The 24,247-nt window shown below is 33.7% G+C and overlaps 2 protein-coding genes across 2 annotated transcripts; both read left to right on the top strand.

Annotated features, from left to right (window-relative positions):
• The first annotated feature begins 251 nt into the window (after positions 1-251).
• On the top strand, positions 252-6,598 carry LOC133186667 (schlafen family member 8-like). The gene is made up of 7 exons (XM_061321913.1): positions 252-474; positions 1,081-1,775; positions 2,683-2,801; positions 3,256-3,409; positions 3,823-3,936; positions 4,568-5,300; positions 5,523-6,598. The coding sequence occupies exons 1-7, from the start codon at positions 413-415 to the stop codon at positions 6,358-6,360; spliced, it is 2,715 nt and encodes a 904-aa protein (XP_061177897.1). The 5' UTR covers positions 252-412; the 3' UTR covers positions 6,361-6,598.
• Positions 6,599-11,336: 4,738 nt separating this feature from the next.
• On the top strand, positions 11,337-23,031 carry LOC133187145 (ELMO domain-containing protein 3-like). Its single transcript, XM_061322504.1, has 12 exons — positions 11,337-11,387; positions 13,838-14,437; positions 15,015-15,416; positions 15,751-15,838; positions 15,968-16,000; positions 16,535-16,617; positions 19,810-19,933; positions 20,272-20,394; positions 20,699-20,829; positions 21,168-21,244; positions 21,477-21,604; positions 22,780-23,031. The coding sequence occupies exons 2-12, from the start codon at positions 13,874-13,876 to the stop codon at positions 22,935-22,937; spliced, it is 1,911 nt and encodes a 636-aa protein (XP_061178488.1). The 5' UTR covers positions 11,337-11,387; positions 13,838-13,873; the 3' UTR covers positions 22,938-23,031.
• The last annotated feature ends 1,216 nt before the right edge of the window (positions 23,032-24,247 follow it).

The raw sequence follows: 24,247 nt of genomic DNA, 5'->3' as shown, positions 1-24,247 counted from the left end.
CACTAAAGAGCTCTAGGGAGAGAGCATTATTACTAAGGAAATGTTTTCGCATGGTTGGTACTAACAATCACAAAAACATTTTTGTTACAAATCAAATATTTCAAGGAATTGTTTTATAAAAATAAAGGATTTTATCAAACATTTGACAAACACCACGTCCATAGCCATAACAAAAAAAATTCATGAAACACTCCCGATGAATATCCGGTAAAATGGCTGCGTCCTATTCCGTTTCCTATGTTTGTTTACAAAAAAATATTTACTGTCTTGATTTATTCAGTAAGACATGTCAGCGAATTATTTCTTAACATTTGATTTGTTTTATATTTTTGGCGCTGTGCACAATCTTAAAATATCCAATTGGTCCTAAAATGTATTTACAGTTTAATTATACTCAGCATGCAATTCAGTGATGAAAAAAATTAAAAGACAAAAAATGTCTACAGACCATTTTGGACTTTCTACACACGACATGTAAGTATATACATTGTATATTATTTTCCTGTTCAATTCTGGTTAAAACATAAACAACATGTGAATCTTAAGTTTTAGTTTACCATGTTTCCTTAGAAGTACATGATAACTTTTTGAACATCTCTAAAAAATACATGTATATTAACACTAAGGTTGAGCAAGAGTTAACATACTTTAAATGTTATGTTGGTATGTAAATGTGGTAGTGTAAGATGCATGGAATCATACTAGCTTTGGCTTTTAGCAATCTATTGGTAGAGTGCACTAAACTGGTAAATAAGCCAGAGATCCCTCGATTGTTCAACCTCAGACATAGGCACAAACTTGTCTCTTCTATATGAATAAAAAGAATCATTTCAATTATATTAAGTTCAAAACCCCTTTCATGATATTGTACAATATACAGCATCATTGCAACATCTTGAAAGGGGTTTTATATACATGTATTATAATAATATATATGCTGATTCAAATCTGCACTAATCATTATTTCCTAATTTCCTCCTATCCTTGAGTAGAGGAATGAATTTGAAGCTCTTGGCTTGCAAAGATAAATTAATGAACCAGAATTTATAAAGCTCTCTTAATTTTTTCTTCCATGTTAAGAACATCCAATCTACATCGGTATGGGGAGTGTATTCTCCACTGCAATATCCACATCTCCAGAGGAATCCATGAATTTGACAATGATATTGTTTTACGCTATGCATGTGGAATCGCGAATAGTGGTGGAGGTGTTCTCCACATGAAGAATGAGGATTATAGAAGTGGAGTCTGCTCCAAAGATTTAGATATATGGTGGAGTGGAATGGAAATAAAACTCGCTGAGATGATCTCATCAGATGATATTTGTAACTATTTTGATATGGTGGGAAATTACGATGATGCCGATCTGTATCTCTTTATCAAGTCTGCTGAGCACATCTGTACAATAGACTATCATTCCCGTTTACCCACTGACACAGCCACGCATGAGGTCAGTTACCAGTCTGTGATCAAGCTCCTCCAGAGAGATGAATCAGGAAAACCACTCTCTGCCCTCCCTTCAATCCCCACAAACTTCCAGTATGGAGTTACAAATGAGTATCTCAAACAAGAGACAAAGCAAATTCAATTCAAACAGCTATCAAGTCGAAATTCAAGAGACGGGAAAGGCATCCCAGACAAAATTAGGACACTGATATCAAAATATGTGACAGCATTTGCTAATCATGAAGGAGGACACATCTATTTTGGCATTGATGATGATCAGGCTGCTGTGTATGGAGAAGAGATGACTGACCAGGAACAAGAGAGAACAGGTGACTTAGCATGATGGACAGGTAACTTAACATGATGGACAGGTAACTTAGCATGATGGACAGGTAACAACATGGTGGACAGATAACTTAGCATGATGGACAGGTAACTTAGCATGATGGACAGGTAACTAAACATGATGGACAGGTAACTTAGCATGATGGACAGATAACTTAGCATGATGGACAGGTAACTTAATATGATGGACAGGTAACTTAGCATGATGGACAGGTAACTAAACATGATGGACAGGTAACTTAGCATGATGGACAGATAACTTAGCATCATGGACAGGTAACTTAACATGATGGACAGGTAACTTAGCATGATGCCAAGCAGTATGTCTACCAGTAATAAATACAAAATTAGTAAACCACATGGAACAACCTAAATTGTTTCTTAATATCCAGTCTAAAATATCTTATTGAGACAAAGTATGACTTCTTATGAGAAATATTTTCATCAAATATGTCATTAATTTGAAGATGTTGTTAGGTTTAATTGTAAATTGAAAGTTTGCTTTTTAAGATGTTCATCATCTTTTATTTGTAAATTATTTGTTTAATGTTAAATTGCAGGTACATCCTAATGGATCCAAAATCACCTATGAGGTTAAATGTTTTAAAATTACAAGTTGGTCACTTGAAACTGTGATTTTGAGAAACAGTGTGGAAAACATGTCTTAGCTATTTTATTGATTGTCAATTGATATGTCCAAATAATTTGAAAAGATACATGGCTAATTAAGAAATAACCTTGCTTTAAGAAAGAAAAACATGACATTTTTATGAGATTTTTTCTTTACCTGTATCTTTCATACATAAGTTTATTTTCAGCTCTCTATTAAATTTAATTATTTTAATTTATTTACATGTATCAACACTATTGATTGAAGTCTTCTTATTTCAGTAAAGCTGGTCCAGTTGAAGATGGATGTTATGATATGGGGGAGTTCCTCCTTCAGTGCCCAGAGAGGGGTTCAGTGGGACATTCATTTCTCCCCAGTGCAGAGTGTGCCTCATAAGATGGTATACCTGACTTCAAATATTTTTTATTAAGTTTTCACATACATGTACTATGTAAGTGGATTTTATTTTTTACGAGACACAAGCTTAGCTTTTTTCCTTAAAAATCCATATTTTATTTTAGCAAGAGTTAATTTTAAATGATTCTTAATTACCACTTGTGCAGAGTGCATTGTTAGCAATATTCAATCTAGCAACTTCAACACTCTTGCTGATATTGCCAAAATTGAATTTCTGCTAAATCTTTTGCTCATATGGTACTTAGCAGAAAGTTTTTTTAAGATTAAATTACAAAGATACAAATTATCTACACATTAATATCTAAATTTGTTAATCAAGTTAATAGTATTTGAAAAGTTATTGTAGAATACATCAATCTCAAATTTTCTTATTCAGAAATATTTTAGGGAGATCTTTCCAAGGTTAACAAATTACCCATGATTACTTTTATCCACAGAATCCCCGAGTTGTTGTTGTTGTGTCCGTATGTAAATTTCCTGGGGGCGTATTTTCTGCCACTCCGGATAGTTACTATATCAACACAAAGACCCAGACTGTAGACTGCTGGTCCTTTGATCAATGGAAAAAAGCAATGCTCAACCCTTTCAGAGGTATATCAATGGAAGAAAGCAAATGCTCAACTCTTTCAGAGGAAATGCTGACTGACAACTACACTTCATAAAAATGTTGTAGTCAATTGTCATATTCCTGGCATCAAATTTTACAACCAAAATTACATAATCAGGAGTTGATATAGACCTGAATCTGACTGTTCTAGTAATTTAAGCCAGATGATAAGAAGTGCTAAGAATGTTCACATGAGTTGCATATTACTCTCCCTGATAAATGAATGTCTTACTGGAAAAATGAAACATTTTTCTATTATCCTAAAACTGAATTCATGATTTCAACAGTGTATGACTGCTTCATATTATGTTTTTAAAAAAATGGAAATAGTTGATCTTTTAATGCTTAAAAAAATTATACTGATGCCTTAATAGTAGTCTTTTTTGTGAATTTGTAGATAAGCCGGAATTACATGGACGCTTCATCAAGCTTCCCCTTACTGTGCCTCAGGCACCCCTGGTATTCTCCTTGAAACATACCATGAACAGCATAAAGGCCAAATTATTTACAGGTTTGTATGTGCACTGGGGTCTGAAGTTTTTATCATAAAAAAAAATAATACTAGGAAAAAAAAATATTCCACCTCTACTAAAAAGCAATTTTTTTTTTTTTTTAGTAAAGGGTGGACTGTTTTTTTCTGGTAATAAAATAAGTTGTATTTGAGCATCAAAAGGCATTATTAGATGTGTTTGCATTGTATTCATTTGAAAAATAAAGTGTGTGCCCTGTGAACTAAATTCTATAAATTGAATATATGAATGTACTGTTTATAATCTCATTTGCAAGAACTTCATTTTTGCTTAATTGTGAGACTGTCTGCTTGTAAAAATTTTATTCTGAAGTATATTAATCTTAAAAAGAATTACACACAACATCTAAAAAATATTTGTGAAATTTTGTCTGGCTATTAATTAATACCTAATTATTTTCTTGCAAAAATAAGGTGTCTGGAAAATTTTGTGATCTACAGTGTATGGCATCCAAATGAGATTTTTTCCCTTAATATGATGTATTTCTCAAGTATCAGTACTTTCTTTAAATACCAAAAGATTCTATATACATCGTACCTTCTCATTAAATATTATGCATTATAATTACATGGTTAAAAGTTAACAACATTTTGTATATGTATTCCATTATAGAGAAATCGATGAAGTTTGCTCAGCCTCACCACTTCCTGACCACCATTGATTGTGTGGACACCAGAAGCCTCGTCTGCTCTGTTGTGGACCTGTTCTCTGGGGGGAGACATCTATCCCTATTTGTCAACTGCTGGGGGCTGTCAGTTCCACTGCCGTCCCTCCAAAAAGTGACCTGCGATTTGTTTATTGTCAGTGAGACCCAAGGGTGTCACTTAATCACATTTGCTACCTCAGAATCAAATACCATTTGGGCACATACACATGATGTTGCAGCCCACCTCAAGTACAAAATGGTGGCTCTTGGAGGCTGTGTTTCCAAGTTTGGTATTACTACACATATCATCAATGTTAAAAATTTTCTGGATGTTAAAGGCGATTTCGAAAGGCGGTTCTACCCTTCTCATTTTGATATGTCGTCGGAGAAATTTGACAATGTTATTGACTCACTCATTGTTACAATGGCAGCTTATCAACCTGTGGATTTCACGACCCTAAATACGACCACTGTGGAAAATATTTTGTCTCAGGATACATACTTTTTCATGCTCACTTGTGATCAGTTTCAACTGCTATTTACTCAACAGTTTACCAAGGAATTGTGGGTGCACAGTCCTCCAGGTGCTGGGAAAACAGTAGCAGCCGTCCAGTTTGTTCAAGAGCTAAAACGAAGAGGGTCTCAGACAAAAGAAATCCTGTACCTAGCTGAAAATGAACTCCTTTGCTCATATGTCCGGTATGATTCCAGAATTAATTCTTAAAAGTAGAGAGCATATATTATTAAGAAAATGTAGTCTATCCATGAACACCAAAACACACGAGTAAAGTATCTGAGAATTTTTTTTTCCAAATTTTTTCATTATTTGTGAATATATGCATGTTAATTTTAAATGCATAGCCATTTTTTTTACCTGGAGTATATGATGATTTAAGTTTTAAAGTCATTTCATTATTTCAGGTCTTTCAAAATATGCCACGTGTCAACACGTCGTGACTTCATGAATGCCAGTGTAGACACTTTCAGTGATATCAAAAATGTCATAGTAGATGAGGCACAGAATTTCAAAGATAGAGATGGAGATTGGTACAGCGCAGCAGAACATTTGACCAAACCACACGAAAATTCATCTCAGCAGACGACAAACTCAAATCATCTTGAGAAACATGGCTTCTTCTGGGTATTCATGGACTACACTCAGAAAGTTCACAAATTTAATGCAGGACTTCCATCTATAATTGGAAAAAATAATTTTATGATGAGTGAAATAACCCGTAATTCGAAGGAGATCTTTGAATATGCCCAGCATTTCATGAATGGTCCCATCAATGTGGAAAAAATGTCCTTAGCAGACAACATGGAAGAACTTAGGAATCTTGAAAGCTCGCCTCATCTTGGTCACGAATACAGTTCAGGACAATCTGTCGAAATCCTTAAATGTGACAAGGAACATTTGAAAGAAAAACTCTTCCAAGTACTTTCGAACATAATAGATAGTGGAGTCAGTGTTGATGACTTGGCTGTACTTGTTGGAAGTAAACAGGACAAGCCAGAAATCACAGCGGACGTGATGCCATTAACACAGAAGACAAATCATGGAGTAGAAGTGGATACAGTGAAGGAGTTCAGTGGACTTGATCGAGGGACCATAGTCGGGGTGGATCCAAAGGTCAATCCAGAACATGCGGATTTGAATAAATTCATCCTCAGTTTGGCAACTCGTGCACGTGATAAACTTGTGATTATCTCTACCTCAGATGATGTTCAGAGGAAACTCGAGTGCGATCAGGAATCTTGATACCAAAATATAGGCATTAAATCATAGACACAAAAAATAGGCATTAAGTCAGACAAAAAATATAGGCATTAAATCATAGACACAAAATATAGGCATTAAAACAAAGACACCAAAATATAGGCATTAAATTATAGACACAAAATATAGGCATTAAATCATAGACACAAAATATAGACATTGAGTCATAGACACAAAATATAGGCATTAAAATAAAGACACCAAAATATAGGCATTAAATCAAAGACTTGCATGTATATACAACATAATTATATAATTTATTTTTTCTTCAAAATGTACCTTTGCTTTACATATGTATTTTAAAATTGTATTTCATAAATTTGTTACAGAAAACATATTTTAATTGGAAAATATTTTAAAAAACCTGATATGTACAGGGTGAATACTAATTTGACGTTGGCATTCAACAGAAGAACGAGATTGAGTAAACCTTTGGTGATTTTTTATTTTGAACATATCATAAGGCAGTTTTCCTCCAAGTTAATGAACACTGGTTGGTTTCATTATCTAATGATTAGATATCATATATTTAACTATATAAAACACTTTATATATATCTATATATTTTTATATATTTTATTTCATTTTTACAAATTGCTTTTACTGACTGACAGAGTTTCCTAATCACGATTTATGAAGCAATAAGGAAAATATATGACAACATATTAATTTTGTTGTTTACTAATTGAGAAAAAAAAGGCAAAGTGTTTGTTGGTGTTGCTTTGTCTTTTGTTTTTTCTATCCTTTCAACTACATGGACATGGATTTATGGGGCGCCAAACTAACATGAACTTGAATAATTAAAGATATATCTTTAATTATTTGAAGATCTCTTCGGTTAACTTGATACACATACTAAAATTCAATGGAAGAGCTCTTCAAATAATAACATCTTCAATTCTGTAAGATTACACCATTAATTCAAATGTTGATTAATTTCATTGTAATTTGTTAAAGTGGTTGTGCACGATAATTGAATTTTTGCTCTCTTCAAACGAATTGATGATAATTATCATGATCAACAATTGAAATCAATTTGATGCAATTGGTTCAATTGAAGAGATCAATAATTTAATCAAAGCGCACAATAATCAAATACATAATGCTTTATAGCATGCATCAATTCAATTAATGCACACATAATTGTTGCTTTCTTTCATTGAATTAGGTTATCATTAAATCAATTAATGCATGCAATAATTGAATTATTGCTCTCTTTTAACTGATCATGAATCCATGCTCACACCTTTTAGATTGAACATCTACACGTAACAGTGTATTGAATTGTGATACTCGTAGGTATCTTCAAGTCAACATAATTATCTCATTTCAAATGAATTGTTGCTCTCTTGAAATTCTGCATGATGACACGTTTCTAAGAATTTGTTATTGAAATATTGTTGCTTTAAGAAGTTTCCTCACAAAAATTGAGGTACATAATACCAGGCTTTTGGGCAAGATTCCAGAGGAGGATACTTCCTATATACATGTAGCCCTAGTGGAAATCTTATGAATTGCTGATATATCAATAATAATAAATATGTTTGGTATACATGTGTATTGTGATAGAAATGAAAAAAAAATATATTCAGAGAATTTTTCGTCAGATCTAAAAGAATTGATGATCGCATTAATTCCTCTAAGAAAATCGTTGTAAGAATGTAAAAGATATCTTCAATTGAATGAAAGAGATAAATCGTTTATCATTGTTTATGCATAGGTCTTTTTTTTTTTTTTTTTTTTTTTTTTGCAAGCAACGATTCAACCACATTCCTGGGCTCAACAATTTATTTGTTGCCCGCATCAGTTCGTTGGACGAGAGCAATAATGTGGTTCTTGCTCGCAAAAAGTAATTTAGACCTCAGTTTGAATGATTTGTTGATTTCATTAATTCAGTGGAAGTTATCTTTAATTATTAAAACAATTTGCGTGCACAACAACAAGAGAATAAAAATTCAAACATCATAATTCGAAATATTACGAAAGCCTATTAGGATCAAACTACGGTAAAAAAAAAATTAAAAGGCGTTATAACGCCTTCGCATTTTCAAAAGGCGTTATAACGCAAAAAAAGGCGTAATAACGCCTTTTGAAAAGGCGTTATAACGCGGAAAAAGGCGTAATAACGCAAATAAAGGCGTAATTACGCCTTTCCAAAAGGCGTTATTACGCCTTTCTAAAAGGCGTTATAACGCCTTTCTAAAAGGCGTTATTACGCCTTTCCAAAAGGCGTTATAACGCTAAAAAAGGCGTAATAACGCCTTTTGAAAAGGCGTTATAACGCGGAAAAAGGCGTAATAACGCAAATAAAGGCGTAATTACGCCTTTCCAAAAGGCGTTATTACGCCTTTCTAAAAGGCGTTATAACGCCTTTCTAAAAGGCGTTATTACGCCTTTCCAAAAGGCGTTATTACGCGAAAAAAGGCGTTATTACGCCTTTCCAAAAGGCGTTATTACGCCTTTCCAAAAGGCGTTATAACGCCTTTCCAAAAGGCGTTATTACGCCTTTCCAAAAGGCGTTATTACGCCTTTCTAAAAGGCGTTATTACGCCTTTCCAAAAGGCGTTATAACGCCTTTTGGAGCCTTTCTAAAAGGCGTTATTACACCTTTCCAAAAGGCGTTATTACGCCTTTTTAAAAGGCGTTATTACGCCTTTCCAAAAGGTATTATTACGCCTTTCCAAAAGGCGTTATTACGCTTTTTAAAAAGGCGTTATTACGCCTCTTTTTTTTTCAATACATGACTTACTTAGCCCACCCTGGGGGCTGATTATAATTAGATTTCTAGGAAAAAAGATTTTTAAATGTGTAAAATATTTTCAGTGTTAAACCAACTTAGTCCTTCTCTGATGCCAGACGCTTCTACCAAGGTGTATGGATTTCAGAAATTTTGTTGAAGGCTAATTGCTCATTATACCTATGCAAATACTTTGCCTGTTATTTACCAAGAGGAGAGAAAAATATTTCAAATTTGACATGAATTTTTAATACGTGGCTAGCAAAGCCCAAAGCTGGTTCTGCCTATATCCTGGATTTTCAAAAGTAGAGTGTTGACTTCTCTTAATATGCATGCAAAATGCAAACAACTGTCTGCGAGATGTGCAGGAATATAGAAAATACTATAATTTATAATATAATTTATAATATTAAAACTATAATCTAAATATTGCATAAATAAAGATGGCTTTGGTTCAATCTTTCATATATTTACTATTTTAAAATAACGCCTTTCCATTTTTGGATACAACTCCTTTTCAAACAGGCCGGTAGTACGAATGTGAGTGGGGGGGGGGGGGTCCCCCACCCCACTTTTTGGGAGAATAGTCTTGCTATAGTTTAAATATAAAAAATCATTAATTGATTGCTTGGTCCCTTAACATTTTGTTGCAGTATGGTTAAACTCGGACAAGTCATTGCATTTAAAAAAAGTTTTACCGAAAAATTAAAAAAAGTTTCCCCTCAAGTTTAGGCAGTTTATTTTTTTTCGGGGGGGGGGGTTCTTGTTTTTTGTTTGCTTGTCAATTTTATGGGACCCCCCCCCCATTTTAAAAGCACGGGACTGTCAAAGACATAATAATGGCCCTTCAAAAGGCATAATAACGCCTTTTGGAAAGGTGTAATAACGCCTTTTGGAAAGGTGTAATAACGCCTTTTGGAAAGGCGTAATAACGCCTTTTGGAAAGGCGTAATAACGCCTTTTGGAAAGGCGTAATAACGCCTTTTGGAAAGGCGTAATTACGCCTTTATTTGCGTTATTACGCCTTTTTCCGCGTTATAACGCCTTTTCAAAAGGAGTTATTACGCCTTTTTTCGCGTTATAACGCCTTTTGAAAAGGTTATAACGCCTTTTAAATTTTTTTTTTACCGTAGTTTGATCCTAATAGGCTTTCGTAAAATATAGATAAGTGTAGGGCCGTAGCAACGGTTTCAATAGTGGGGGGGGGGCAACTCCCCCCCCCCCCCAAAATCTGACAAGCAAAAAAAAAAAAAAAAAAAAAAAGAAGCTGATTTACTGTCAACAAAATCCTTGAATTTGCCAGTGCTCATGTGTGTGTGTGTGGGGGGGGGGGAGGGGGGGGCAACCAGCATCTAAAGGAAAATTTTAAACCAAAATACTATACTCGGGGAAAAAATGGGGGGTCGCCACCCCACCCCCACCCCCACCCCCCGCCCGGCGCCTGGGTAGATTCGAAGATATCACTGAGTTCTCTCAATAAAATATTAATTGTGTGCATTAATTGAAGTATTGATATCATTAATTCAGTGGAAGATATATACATGTAGCAATAATTCAATTATAGAGCATAAATTGAATTGATGAGCGCAATGTATTAATAGCAGTTTTAGGTTAATGTGATGGTGATTATACAGGTGGTAGGATGAATAGTCCGATCTTGACGTGGGGCTGTTACGCGTCAATTAATTGAAGTGAGCAATTATTCACTTATTCCACGCATTAATTATCATTGAATTATTGCTTTCTTCAATTGAATTATCGCATGCATCAATTCAATTGTTGATATGATTAATTTATTTGAGTTTAAGAAAGAATTGATGCACGCAATTATGTATTAACTAAAGATATTAATTAATGTTTGAAGAGACCTTCGAATTGGTATTGTGGGTGCTTCATCAAGGTGGGAAAAAAGAGAAAACACTGGTCATATAAATATTTTCCATCTATACTCTGTATGCTATAAATGAAGCACGTGTTTCCAAGGGAGAATCAAGATATTTTTCTAAAAGGGACTGGCATACTCTTTCAAGGGAAAAAAAAATCTTCCAACTCAAAAAAAAAATATGTATCTGACCGTTTCTCAATAATTTTGATATTTATATTATTTATAGCCCTGGGGAAAAAACCAATCTCATGTGCAGAGTTGCCCCCCCCCCCCCCCCCCGACTAAAAGTAATTCAATTTACGAACGAGTTGATTATAATAATAATCTCAAACTATGTACGACTTACTCAAGAAAAAATCCATGTAAACAAACTAATTTTCATCAAAGGTAAAAATGTTTTATTTATGTTATTCCAGGGATTACATCATTTTAATGATAAATATTACGTAGCTTTAAGGGTTTATTCCAACATTTGGCTTGTTCGGTCTAGTTAAAATAATGGATTTTAAATCTCATTTCTTAATTTTATGACATAGGAAATTCGGTTCAAAATCCACTTTGTTATCCGGAGAGTTAATTTTACAGAAATTATAGTTTGAAAAGTCAACACAGTGCATTGATTTTCCTCCATTCAGTTTAGGTCCGAGTTTTAGCCATTTCCACCATAGGGGCTTGTCTTCCAGATTGTTAATTTTAAATAAATTTAAAATATTTTGAATCTTCTTTAAATACACTGAAAAGTTGTTAAAATAGAGATTCTGACTCTTTCACTCAAGAAAAACCACGTTTTAAAAAGACGTACCACACTTATATACATAAACTCTACAATGAAAGCTGAAAGCTTTCGTCTTCGAAAAAATACCACAACCCACTTCAGTGCCTATTTCTGAACTCTAAAGCATTAATTTATTTCGTTGCCATAGTTCTGTCCTCTACAGTGATGATTTTCCTAAATGTTGATGCGTTTGTCAGTCGTCAACATGTGTTTAACCAACAGAAAACGGATACAGTTTCTTTGATTTGGGGCTTATTTTTCTAAATCGACCTGGGGAGAACGGAAGTTTACAAAATCGCAAAGGCAGATAATCAATATGTAGGGAAAACTCAGAGGGTAATCGAAAGTGAATGGTAACACCCAAGGACTTCCAGTTTCGCGGAAAAAATGTTTACCGACAAGAAAAGACAGTGAAATTGATAAATACTGGCTAAAGTTTCGTTTTCAGGGACTAAGGCGGCACCGGGAAGACTCATTTCATTTAATGTATAAATAATTTATTACATAATTTACAGTACACTTGCTATACAAGCGCGCTATATGTTATACCACGATTATCAGAATTGCGTTGTTACCATGCAACCATGTAAACTTCCATTCTCCCCAGGTCGATTTAGAAAAATGAGCCCCAAATCGAAGAAATTGTATCCATTTGCTGTTGATTAAACACATGTTGACGACTGACAAACGCATCAACATTTAGGAAAATCATCACTGTAGGGGACAGAACTACGGCAACGAAATAAATTAATTTAGAGTCCAGAAATAGGAGCTGAAGTGGGTTGGGGTATTTTTTCCAAGACAAAAGCTTTCGTCCCTTGTAGAGTTTATGTATATAGGTGTGGTGCATCTTTTTTAAATGGGGTTTTTCTTGACTGAAAGTGTCAGAATCTCTATTTTAACAACTTTTAAGTGTATTTCAAGAAGATTCAAAATTTTTTAAAATTTATTTTAAATTTAACAATCCGGAAGACAAGCCCCTATGATTTCCACCTGCAAAATTTACAAAAATTTTCCCAATGCCGGACAATGGACACACACATTCACATGTGCAAATCAGTAATAATTGAAGATTTTAAAGCTTAGCAAGGTGAAAATTAATAATGTAATACAAAAGATAAAATTAGTATAGATCAAATCAAATTTTTGCATTGCTTTTCAAGTCTAAAAATTTTCCAAATACAAAAGCTACATGCCCATTTACAGAAATAGAGAAATGTTTGATAATTAAATCTTTAATACATATGTTATAGGAGAGGGAGAATAGTGTGATGGGTCAGATAGGGATTCAAACCCAGGCCCCCTGAATCACTATAGTCAGGTGTTCAGTAGTCAGACAGGTTCAATCGCCAGTGGACAAATAACCCAGTCAGTAAAGCACCTGAATAGTGATTCAGGGGGTTCAGGTTTGAATCCCTGTTTGATCTGTCACAAATATCTTAAGGTGTTTTCCATGTAATATCATTGTTTGACCAACTAAATTGTGTAGAAACACTTTTGAAAATCAACATTCAGTATTGGATTTACTGTTAAGCATAGGTATTCTTTATTTGTAGAGTATATTATTTAATATGCCAACAGTTAAAAGTGGAAATTATTCATACTCCATTAACTCATTATGTTTTGTTTCCCAGAAATGCCAGATTAATCTTTGATAAAAAAAAAAAAATAGGAAGGGGAGGTTTGTCAACAAACCTTGGAGATACATGTATGTACCTATGTCAAAATATGTATCATTAGGCAATTGTGTTTCCTATTTAATGGAATCGGTCCTGATTGGTTATGACTCTTTGTCATATTGCATGAGAAAAAAATGAAGATGCAGTTTTAAATTTATCACATAACATATCAAGCAAATATGTTATTTTCAGGTCCAAACATTTGGTTTCCGTCTCCTCAACCTTCTTTGTATGCAGAATGTATAACCTTCATTTAATGGTTTTCTTGACAACATGGACAAGTACTTTTATTATTAAACATTAAATTTTAGAGTATTCTTTCCTGAAAACTGTATATCCTGTTTATGGTTAGTTATGATTAGTTTCACTGAAATATATTTCAGATTGAAAAGAATGTCTATATAAAACCGGCAGACAAAATGACTGAGGCAACATTTGAGGAGTTTTCAATAGACATTGATGAATCAAGGGCAGGGCGTGGAGGACCTCCTGTCAATCTCTTTAATGTGGACATGAAGTACCAGTCAATTGACTTTACACCAGAGACATCTAGTGGTGAACAGGATGTCAAAGCAGTGGAAGATAACTCTGTAAGAGCCTCAACTCCCCCTCCCCCACCTTTGGATATCTTTGGTTTTGATATGAAATACACTGAGGATCCCTTGGAAGATCAGAATGATTCCTCAGGAAATAATGGCTCGATGGGGAGTGTGGGTCCGAGCCTTACAAGCATTAATTTTGGAAATTTGTCAAGAATGGAGTCTACTGAAAATAAACCAAGTTCAGTTTCCTCAAATGAAGCAAAGGGAACTGCTCAACAGAATCTAGAGAAGAAGCCTGAAGCTACCCAGAATGCACAACAGTCTGTTCTTATGAAGAATGTGCTTCAAAAAATAAAGACTTCGCAGTCAAGTAGTGGTGAAACAGTGAAGATAGAGCAACAAACAACGGAAGTAAAAATAACAAAAACAGAAGGGGGACAGGTAAAAGTTTTACTTATCATTTAGAAAATGATAATGTGTGATGTTTATTTTTTAAAAATTTTTCCTAAATAGAATAAAGTTTATCTTGATTGTTTCATTATTTAAACAATTTTATCACATTTATGTGGCATTTTGGCATGCTATCCATATTTAGCAGAATTTAGTTTGTAATTACACAAAAGTATGTTGCACAACTTTATCCTGAAAAATGAGTATCTACCCTAACAATTAATATTAAAATTACATACATGTATCTTGATTAAATATTGTGAACCAGCTTTTATGCATGGCGAGAATTCTTGAGTTTTGCGACCTTCTTTTACTCAGGAATATATCTGTGGCAAAATATTTATTAAATAAATTGTGTATTTATGTCAAATGTTTCCTCAGTCATGAAAATTAGTTGTCGTTGATGAATTTCATACTGACAAAAAAAAAAAAAATAATAATAAAACTTAGTTCAAATAATTGTTGGTTTACACTATCAAAGAAAGATTATTTGTTTTCTCAGTTAAGTTCTGCATAATTAAAGATGACAAATTTAATTTATCTGCCATATATTCTTTCTTTGACACAGAAAATAACAGAGAAAAGCAGTGCCTTGACAATTGAAAACAACTCAAGAACAAAGAGTTGTGAGGATTCAGATGATGAATTCGATTTTGATGTACCTACAAGTAAAAACACACCGCAGAATCTCACTGCTCAAACCGATATCCCAAATACAAAAGATTCTAGCTTACCATTCCCTGCATTAAAATCTCAGACTGCTACAGAATCTGTAAGTCCATCTACAAATGTAGAAAATCAACCAACTGTGAAAGTTGTGTCTGGTACAGATGTCCCAATTGGTCCAGGAGGAAATGTTCCTGGGGAGAATTTGGCCAATCAAGGAATATCTCATGTGACAGCAGACAAACAGAAAATAACCTCGCAGGGTCAGACCGTTAGTGAAATAGGGAATTCTGTATTGAAACAGGTGAAATATACTGCATACATTTTGCAAGCTGTGAGCTTGAATGATTATGTTTGACCAAACACAAGGGAAGAATTGCCAGTGGCAAAGCATTATGACAATACAGAAGCCTTAATTTATAAATTTGAACACTACTTTTTGTTTGATTATTGCATCTAGAAGTGTGCAGATTTATTAAATAGCTTCTCTGAAATAGAATTGAATTATTATCTTTTTATATTCTGTATTAATGCTGCATTGCAATAATAATGTTTTATATGAATCTTGATTTTGCATTTTAAATGAAATGTATCACATGGTTCAAGATAAAATTTTTAATTTTTTTTTTATTTGATAGGTTTGTGAGAATGGGGCAATATCTGAAACATTCCATGTGAACAATCGTGCTGAGGACGAGTGGGACAAGGTGCAGACCATTGAAGCAGGTAAACATGGCGTCTTCTTCATCCCAATATAATGTTTGAATTAAATCATGACATTTTACTGAATGTGTACCAGAAAGAATCAATTGTAGATTTTTGTAGCTAAAATCTTCAATCTTTTTCTGTTTATAGGGTTTGTGGATGAGAATGATACCAGAAAGAAAGGTAATGTAACCCCCCTCCCCCCCCCCCCAAAAAAAAAAAAATAAATAAATAAAAAATATTGATATAAATGATTAAAGAAATTGTATCTCCACCCCAGGAAAAGAAATTAAGAAGGTTACTCCCCTCCCCTCCCTAACCAATCTAATTAAAATTAGACTTCTTATATCTGTGCCACACATGTATACACTCTTACACTGGATGTAAGGTCTAAGAAGTTTAATTTCAATTTGACTGCATCCCCACCCCCCTCAGTAAATTAAGAATTGATATAAAAAAAATTTAGAGAAATTGTACTACCCCCCCCCCCCCCCCCCCCACACACACACACACACACACATTCTAAAAAATAAAAATAAATTAAAAAAGATATTAATTAAAAAAGACAAAAAAGGGAAGAAACTGATGTATGCAAAGTACTGAACAGTTTGGTATGTGTATATGTGTTTTTGAATTAAAATAATGATCAAATTTAAATCTTTCTGAGTAGCTTTTGGTTTGAAGGCAAATATAATAAACCTTTTATTCTGTCCACAGAGAGTGTCGTGACCAATGCTCCAATGCTGTCTTTCTTTGAGATGTTGGAACACTTTGTCTCCGAGGATTTCTCAGGAGTAAAGGTCAGTATAACACAACCTCCGACAACAAAGAAAATGGTCAGTGCCAATTCGTACAATAATATTAATACATACCTTTTTATACGTCCGTCTTTAGATGGGACGTATTATGTTATGGCGTTCATGTCCGTCCATCTGTCTGTCTGTTAGCTTTTCTCGTGTCCGGCTCTTAACTTTAATACTATTAGGCCTAGGATTATCAAACTTTGTCAGCTGATACTTCTTGGGTAGAAGGTGTGTCGCGCACTAAAAGTAGGTTGCTCTGACCTTTAATGAAGATGCTATGGCCAAATATGGAAAAATCCTGTCCGGCCCATAACTAGAAAACTATTGGACTTAGAATCATCAAACTTGGCCAATTTATGCATCTTAGGTAGAAGGTGTGTCGCAACCTATTTCAAGGTCACTGTGACCTTTTATTTAAGTGAAATTAAAAAAAAAAAATTGCCTTTTTACTATTAGATTACACAATCCCAAAAAATGCAAGAGTGTTGCAGTATCCTTGTTTAAAAAATGTTAAATCAAGAAAATACTTATTTTTTTCATTATATACTTTACAGCAATCTGTAACAAATGTAATGTTACAAGAGAAATTCCACCTCTCCCATGGGTGTAATTATCAAGCACTGGTCAAGGAGAATTTGATAACAGAAAATTGCATGTCAAATTAGAGAGAAATTAATGAGTTTAGTGTGAGGAGCTAACTGGTAGAGCATCTCTGATCAAGCAGGTGTTATCTATATCTCTTGGGAACTGGGCAAAAAGAATCATTCGTATTGGATTAAATAGTTGGCTAACCCAACCTTTAAAATGAATTTGGTGAAAAGTAATAAAAACTTATTTGATATTGTATAATAAATTAATTTGATATTGAATAATAAACTAATTTGATATTGTATAATATAATTAAAACTAATTATACTTGGGGGAGGGGGATACTGGAATCAGCATGCCTATTGTCCATATGAATTGCAGCTTAAAACCAGTCTGACATTAAATCTAAAAAAAAATAAAGTATTTAAAAAAAAGGTTTTAATTATGGTAGATAGTCCCTACAAATCTAAGAGTAATGCAGGAACCTTATTAAAAATGTTGCATTAAGATTGCACAAGTTTTTTTTCTTTTTATAAATCTTTGTAACAAATTAAAAAAAAATCTTTGTTTTCAAATTTAACTTCAGAATGACATAAATACATGTATGCATTTTTATTGCACTACAAAGCAGGTAGTATGTATAGATCCATTCATCCATTGGGAGTAATGAGTGGACATGCATCCAGTTAAAGATTAATTAATGAGTTCAGTGTAGGAAGGCTACATGTAGCTGTCTCAATCATTTCTGTTAGAGGATCTCTGATCAAGCAGCTCTTATCTGTATCCTTTGGGAATTATACAGAAGAACTGCTTGTCAGTTTATAGGATATGTCATTTAATGGTCAGCCTTTTATTTTTAAAATTAATTTGATATACCCATGGCAAAGTGGAAGGCAGTTATATAGCAGTTTCTTAGCCTTATAACAGTTTGAACTTTTTAGCAGTTCTGGAGCAGTTACTTAACCTTCCCTAGACTGCTAATGGATAAACAAATTGCTTTCAAACCTTTTGTAATCTATAAGCAGTTTTCTTAGCCTTACCAGTTCGTAACCAGTTCGCAAGCAGTTTACAGGCAGTTTCCTAGCAGTTCATTATCAGTTTCTTAGCAGTTCATAGGCAGTTATTTAGGCAGTTTTTGCTAACTGCTAGTGGACTTCCAGTAAACTATTATATACTGCTTATCTATTTCCCTTTTACAAAATAAATATTTAATAATAAGTCAGTAGGACATTTTCTATTATCCAGCGTGAAATAATATGCAGTTATAAAAGAGCTACCTATATCAGAAATGCTTGTTACATTTTAATTTATTGTATTTTGTACAATATTGTATAACACAGTCAAACAATTAGAGATAGCTAAGATGAATGTTTAAAAAGTATCAAACACTGTTTTATGCATGTTATTATAATCAGTGTAACTAATAATTAATATATGTATCTTATTTACATACACATGTACAACCATGCAATTATACTCACTGACTAGTAAGAAATCTTATATATCCCAGGGCATGTAAATAATGTTCAACAAGATTCAACACTGAAGGAAAAAGTCAAAAGTACAGCAAATATTCACTTCATCCAAACACCACAAGGCCACAAATTAATAAATATATTGAACTTACCAATTGTTAAATGTCTAAATCATTATTTCAATAAATCTAAAGCTTTGTGGCCAGCAGGCTCCCTCTTCATGATGCTTTATAGCCTTTGTCCAACAATACAACATGGCAGCCAAGAATTGAATTCTGGCGGTCTGTTGTTGGGTTCCTGTTGTTTATATTTGTTGATCATTGACCCCAACTTTAAAATTTCTCTTGAACCCAATCAAATTATACAAGGAAACTGCTTACAAACTGCTTACAAAACTGCTTAGGAAAACTGTCTTCTCCTCAAGCATAGGCAACCAAGATATAACTGCTAGGGAAACTGATTACTGCTTAAAACCTGCTAAGGAAAACTGTTTACTCCCAAGGCACTAGCAGTCACAAAAGAACAGAAAAAAGCCAAACTGACTGAAACTGTTTGAAAACTGCTTAAAATTAGCAAAACTGCTAAAGAACTGCCTAATAACTGCCCATATAGGCAGTTCACTTTTCCATGGGTAGATTAAGTTGCTAAGACTCAATTGATTTGTTTAATATGATATTTTTATTTATTTTTTTGAAAATATCAACTAATTCAGAGCATCATGTCTCACAAATCTGAAAGCTGAGGGGGGGGGGGGGGGGGGGGGGGGGACTGCAGATGGGCATTTGTCAAGCTCTAACACAACCAGTTGAGGATCTATAATATAATATTTGTTATAATTAATGCCTACACCACAGAAGATGTATAAACAAATATTATAAGGAATGGAAAAATCATTGAAATCCTTGTATCAAGGTTGTTATGATTTTCTTGCACTCTAAACTGTTTATGACAATTGAACAATATTTGACGGGCGTATCATGCTGTGGCGGGGCACTTTATTTACTTGCTGTCAAGCCCAACAAATGATAAATGCAAGTATGAAAATTGAATAAGTCATGTTGTGTATTAGCTGTTGGAGAAAGATGCTGTATGTTAGACTAATTTTCGGAACTTTGTATGATTTCAGGACAAAATTCGGACAACAGTAGAACGCCATGGTTTTTCTGCACTGAAATACTTCCTCTTTGGTCCTCCAAAACTACATAAAAATCTACACGAGGAAAGAGATAGGATATTTTGTATAGCTGCATGTAAGTAATTTTAATATAAAAAAAACTTTTAATGACAAAATTTAAAACCTGAATTTCAGAGAGCTTATTTCATAAATTAAAAAAGCTATTACCCAAAACTTTCTCAATCAAGATATCTACATTCTTTGTTAAAAATTCAGCATGTACTTTATTTGGGGGATGTTAAAAAAAACAAATATACATAACTAGCAGTTCTTAAAGAATTTTAAAGCTTCAAAAGCAACAAAATTGAAATGTTGTCCATCACAACTGTATGTACTCTAACTTAAAATGGTCTCTCATACTTCCCACGTATTGAGTTCCAACAATATCAGTTTTGAATCTTTTTGTTTTTCCAGCGGTGCTAGAGAATTCTAACCAGATCCATATCAGATCTCTACAGACAATTTATCGCAGTCTTACAGGGTCAAGGTTTGACTGTCCTCGCTTTGGAAACCACTGGGAGGAAATAGGATTTCAGGGTAAGTTTTGAAAATCAAATAAATCTTTTTATCATGTACATAGAAAATCAAATTAATCTATTTATCATATACATAATCTATTTATCAAGTTATAACAATTTACCAGACAGTTTAAGTTGATACTGTAATGGTATGGTAAACATCTTATCTACCATAGATCTATCGAGATAGCTATTTGATATTGATAAGTGAGACAAAATTTTCACTAACTGTGGTTGTTGTATACAATGGAGTTGTCAAACAGCAGGTTTGGGTGATGAAGGTTGGGGTGGTTAAATCTGATCTATTTGCTTTTACATTTCAGGCAGGGATCCATCAACAGATCTGAGAGGTGTAGGATTATTGGGACTGTTACATTTGATTTACCTGTTGCGTGATGCCAAGCGACAAGTGCTGGCCAGTGAAATTTACAAGCTTTCCCTTCACCCCACTCAGGTATAAATATAGCTATAGCTATCTTAATGGAATTTATACATCCCGTCTTCAGCACATGTAAAGTTATTCTAACTCTGGTCTTAGAAAGAATTTATGTAAGAAAGGGGGAAACTTCTGGTTGTCAAATTTTGTAGACTGTGTATTATTCCAATACTTATTGAACAATTTCATTTCACTATAAGTGTATTCATATCATACATAGGTACATATATATATCATACTGTACCATGAAATTTACAGTCTAATAGGTCATTTTAATCAACTGATACACATAACATAACAGTCATATGTTTTTATTAGTGCATTCAAAAATTCCTGTTATAAATTGTGCATTGTAGAACTTCCCATTCTGTGTAATGTCCATTAATCTGTCCAGAATCGCCCTCCAGGCTCTCAGAGAAGGTTGTCTCAACAAGTAAGGAATGAAATGTCTTATAAATATGTACTTCTTAATCAGTCAGAAGAAATGTAATATTGCAGAAGACATGACATAACAACACTTTAAACACATTCAACCGTGTATGGACATAAACGATTTTGATATACATGGACAGATCGGAGAAGTGTTCAGAAGATGCATGTTGGTTTGTTTATAATAAAAAGCAGCATATGACATGCTATAAACATCTAAGTGCTTTAATTTTCAGAGAGTGCAATAAACAGAAGGAGGTCCTTCCTGTGGTGTGTGATTTTTACACTGGTCTATATCTCCAGATGTACCAGGTGTGGAAATCCCAGGGAAAAACCATCTCTGACTCGGGCTTTGTTTTGCAGCGTAAGTATCCCAGGGGGAAACCATCTCTGCTCAGGCTTTGTATTACAGCGTAAGTATCCCAGGGGAAAACAATCTCTGCTCAGGCTTTGTATTACAGCATAAGTATCCCAGGGGAAAACCATCTCTGACTTGGGCTTTGTTTTACAGCGTAAGTATCCCAGGGGAAAACCATCTCCGACACGGGCTTCGTTTTACAGCGTAAGTATCCCAGGGGAAAACCATCTCTGACTCGGGCTTTGTTTTACAGCGTAAGTATCCCAGGGGAAAACTATCTCCGACTCAGGCTTTGTTTTACAGCGTAAGTACCCCAGTGGAAAACCATCTGTGACTCGGGCTTTGTTTTACAGCTTAAGTATCCCAGGGAAAAAACATCTCGGACTCAGGCTTCATTTCACAGCATAAGTATCCCAGGGGAAAACCATCTCAGACTCGGGCTTTGTTTTACAACTTAAGTATCCCAGGGGAAAACCATCTCTGACTCGGGCTTTGTTTTACAGCGTAAGTATCCCAGGGGAAAACTATCTCCGACTCAGGCTTTGTTTTACAGCGTAAGTACCCCAGTGGAAAACCATCTGTGACTCGGGCTTTGTTTTACAGCTTAAGTATCCCAGGGAAAAAACATCTCGGACTCAGGCTTCATTTCACAGCATAAGTATCCCAGGGGAAAACCATCTCAGACTCGGGCTTTGTTTTACAACTTAAGTATCCCAGGGGAAAACCATCTCTGACTCGGGCTTTGTTTGACAGCGTAAGTATCCCAGGGGAAAACTATCTCTGACCCAGGCTTTGTTTTACCGCGTAAGTACCCCAATGTTAGGTGGCAAATTCTATCCAATCATAATCTAGTTTATGAAACGTGTAACTTAAAGTTCAGTAAAAGTAGCCTTCATTGGCTCATTAATGTCAGCATGCTTATTAAAGACAACTGGTTAAATGTATATCCAATTATTTCAGTGTCAATAATAAAAAAAAAGAACATTGATCAGAAATAACAATAACTTTTTATAGAGCTTGAGGTATTCACTGAAAGCAAGTTATACTTCATAAGTTTATTTGATGATTGAAATTACACATGACAAAAAGATTTCAAAGTGGAAATCAAAATAATTACACATGATGGTATGATGTTGATACTCAATTTTACATAATTGAATATTTTTTTAAAACACTGACAGATATTGAAAATCATGCGAAGAGGAATCCCCATGCAGTAATGAAAAACCTAGAGGAGTACCTAGCTAAGAAGAAATCGGCAGCCAACCTTGATAACGTGAATCTTGGAGAGGAGCAGTTCACAAGTGTTGTTGATTCTGAAACAGCAGGACACTATTAAAAATTTAACAAGTTTTTTAATTAAAGAATCATCTAATTACAGGGTTTTTAACATCTTGGCAAATTAAAAGTCCTATAAAAATGTTTTTGTAATTCTATTCAAGTGTAAGATTTCATTTTGTTTTGGTATTGAATCATGAACATTGCATTCTTAAGGCATTGAAGTTCCATAATTCTGAAACAAATACAAATAATTTATTTTAGTCATTTAGGACATTACTATTCCTGTCAGATTTTGTTACACATACTAAAGATGTGCACAAAAAACTTTATTTCAATTGGCTGCTTTGAATTTATTAGAAATGGTTATACATTGTTGTGCAGAAAGAGGGCATTAAAAATTCCTAATTAGTCTATATGAAATTCATATTATATTCTCCCTCACTATGTTCGTCCGAATATAAAACAATTATATTCTAAGTATGAGAGTAATGAAAAGAACTCATATGTTAGGAATGGTACTCACTATAACCTTTTATTTTGCACTGCCTTATATAATTATAATACTGATTCAGTCTATTATAAATAATTGTTTCGTTAATCAATACATTCAGAAGCGTAAACATACATAAAATATCAAATACATAATGTTTATGTTATTTTTAAATATACGTGTATACCCGTAGGTTATAGCCAGACTCGATAATCGAACATGAATGAGTGAGGATATATATAGTTTGTGATCACGTGATAACTATGAAATGCAACGAATTTAATTTTATTTATTTGCATATTTTAAAATGGTACAAAATTGTATAATCTGATTGAAAACCTTTCTTGAAAACTATTCTCAATATTCAAATGATTATAGTTGTAAAAATTCTGGATTAAGATATTGTTTTTAGTTGGCTGATATATGTAAAATGACAAGAAAGTGCAATATAATGACACGTACATTATGTTTAGAGTGATATCCATCCTGCATTCTTTGTTCAAGTCTATCAGGTAAAGAACTTAAAAAAAAAAAACCCAGATAAATATACATGTATGATTCTGTATTTATTAATGTACTATGGTAGGGTTATGACCAGATCTGAAAATAATCGTGAATCAGGGATGGGGTAATCGTAATCGAGTAATCGTAATCGATTGTAATGATTACTTTTTTTCAAGTAATCGACAGTAATCTGTAATCGAAGAGATTTTCGATTACTTGTAATCGTAATTTAATCGATTACAGCTAAAATTTTCAATGTAATTATAATTACTTTTTCGATTACTTTCGATTATTTTATACATAAATGGATGTTATTTTGGAGAATTATTTCCAGTCAGTCACACATAAATATCAAATATAAACCACGTAGTGTA

The sequence above is a fragment of the Saccostrea echinata genome, unplaced genomic scaffold, assembly GCF_033153115.1.
Source record: "Saccostrea echinata isolate AGI-Se365-2 ecotype Australia unplaced genomic scaffold, CSIRO_AGI_Sech_v1 ptg000014l, whole genome shotgun sequence".
Taxonomy (NCBI): Eukaryota; Metazoa; Mollusca; class Bivalvia; order Ostreida; family Ostreidae; genus Saccostrea; species Saccostrea echinata.
The sequence above is the reverse complement of the archived record's forward strand: the minus strand, read 5'-3'. Positions and strand labels throughout refer to the sequence as shown.

Coding starts and splice junctions, on each gene's coding strand:
- LOC133187145 (XM_061322504.1), top strand. CDS start 13,874: ATGACTGAGGCAACATTTGAGGAGTTTTCAATAGACATTGATGAATCA. Junction 15,417..15,750: donor GGAATTCTGTATTGAAACAG/GTGAAATATACT, acceptor TTTATTTGATAG/GTTTGTGAGAATGGGGCAAT. Junction 16,001..16,534: donor GAATGATACCAGAAAGAAAG/GTAATGTAACCC, acceptor TTCTGTCCACAG/AGAGTGTCGTGACCAATGCT.
- LOC133186667 (XM_061321913.1), top strand. CDS start 413: ATGAAAAAAATTAAAAGACAAAAAATGTCTACAGACCATTTTGGACTT. Junction 475..1,080: donor GGACTTTCTACACACGACAT/GTAAGTATATAC, acceptor TTCCATGTTAAG/AACATCCAATCTACATCGGT. Junction 5,301..5,522: donor CTCCTTTGCTCATATGTCCG/GTATGATTCCAG, acceptor TCATTATTTCAG/GTCTTTCAAAATATGCCACG.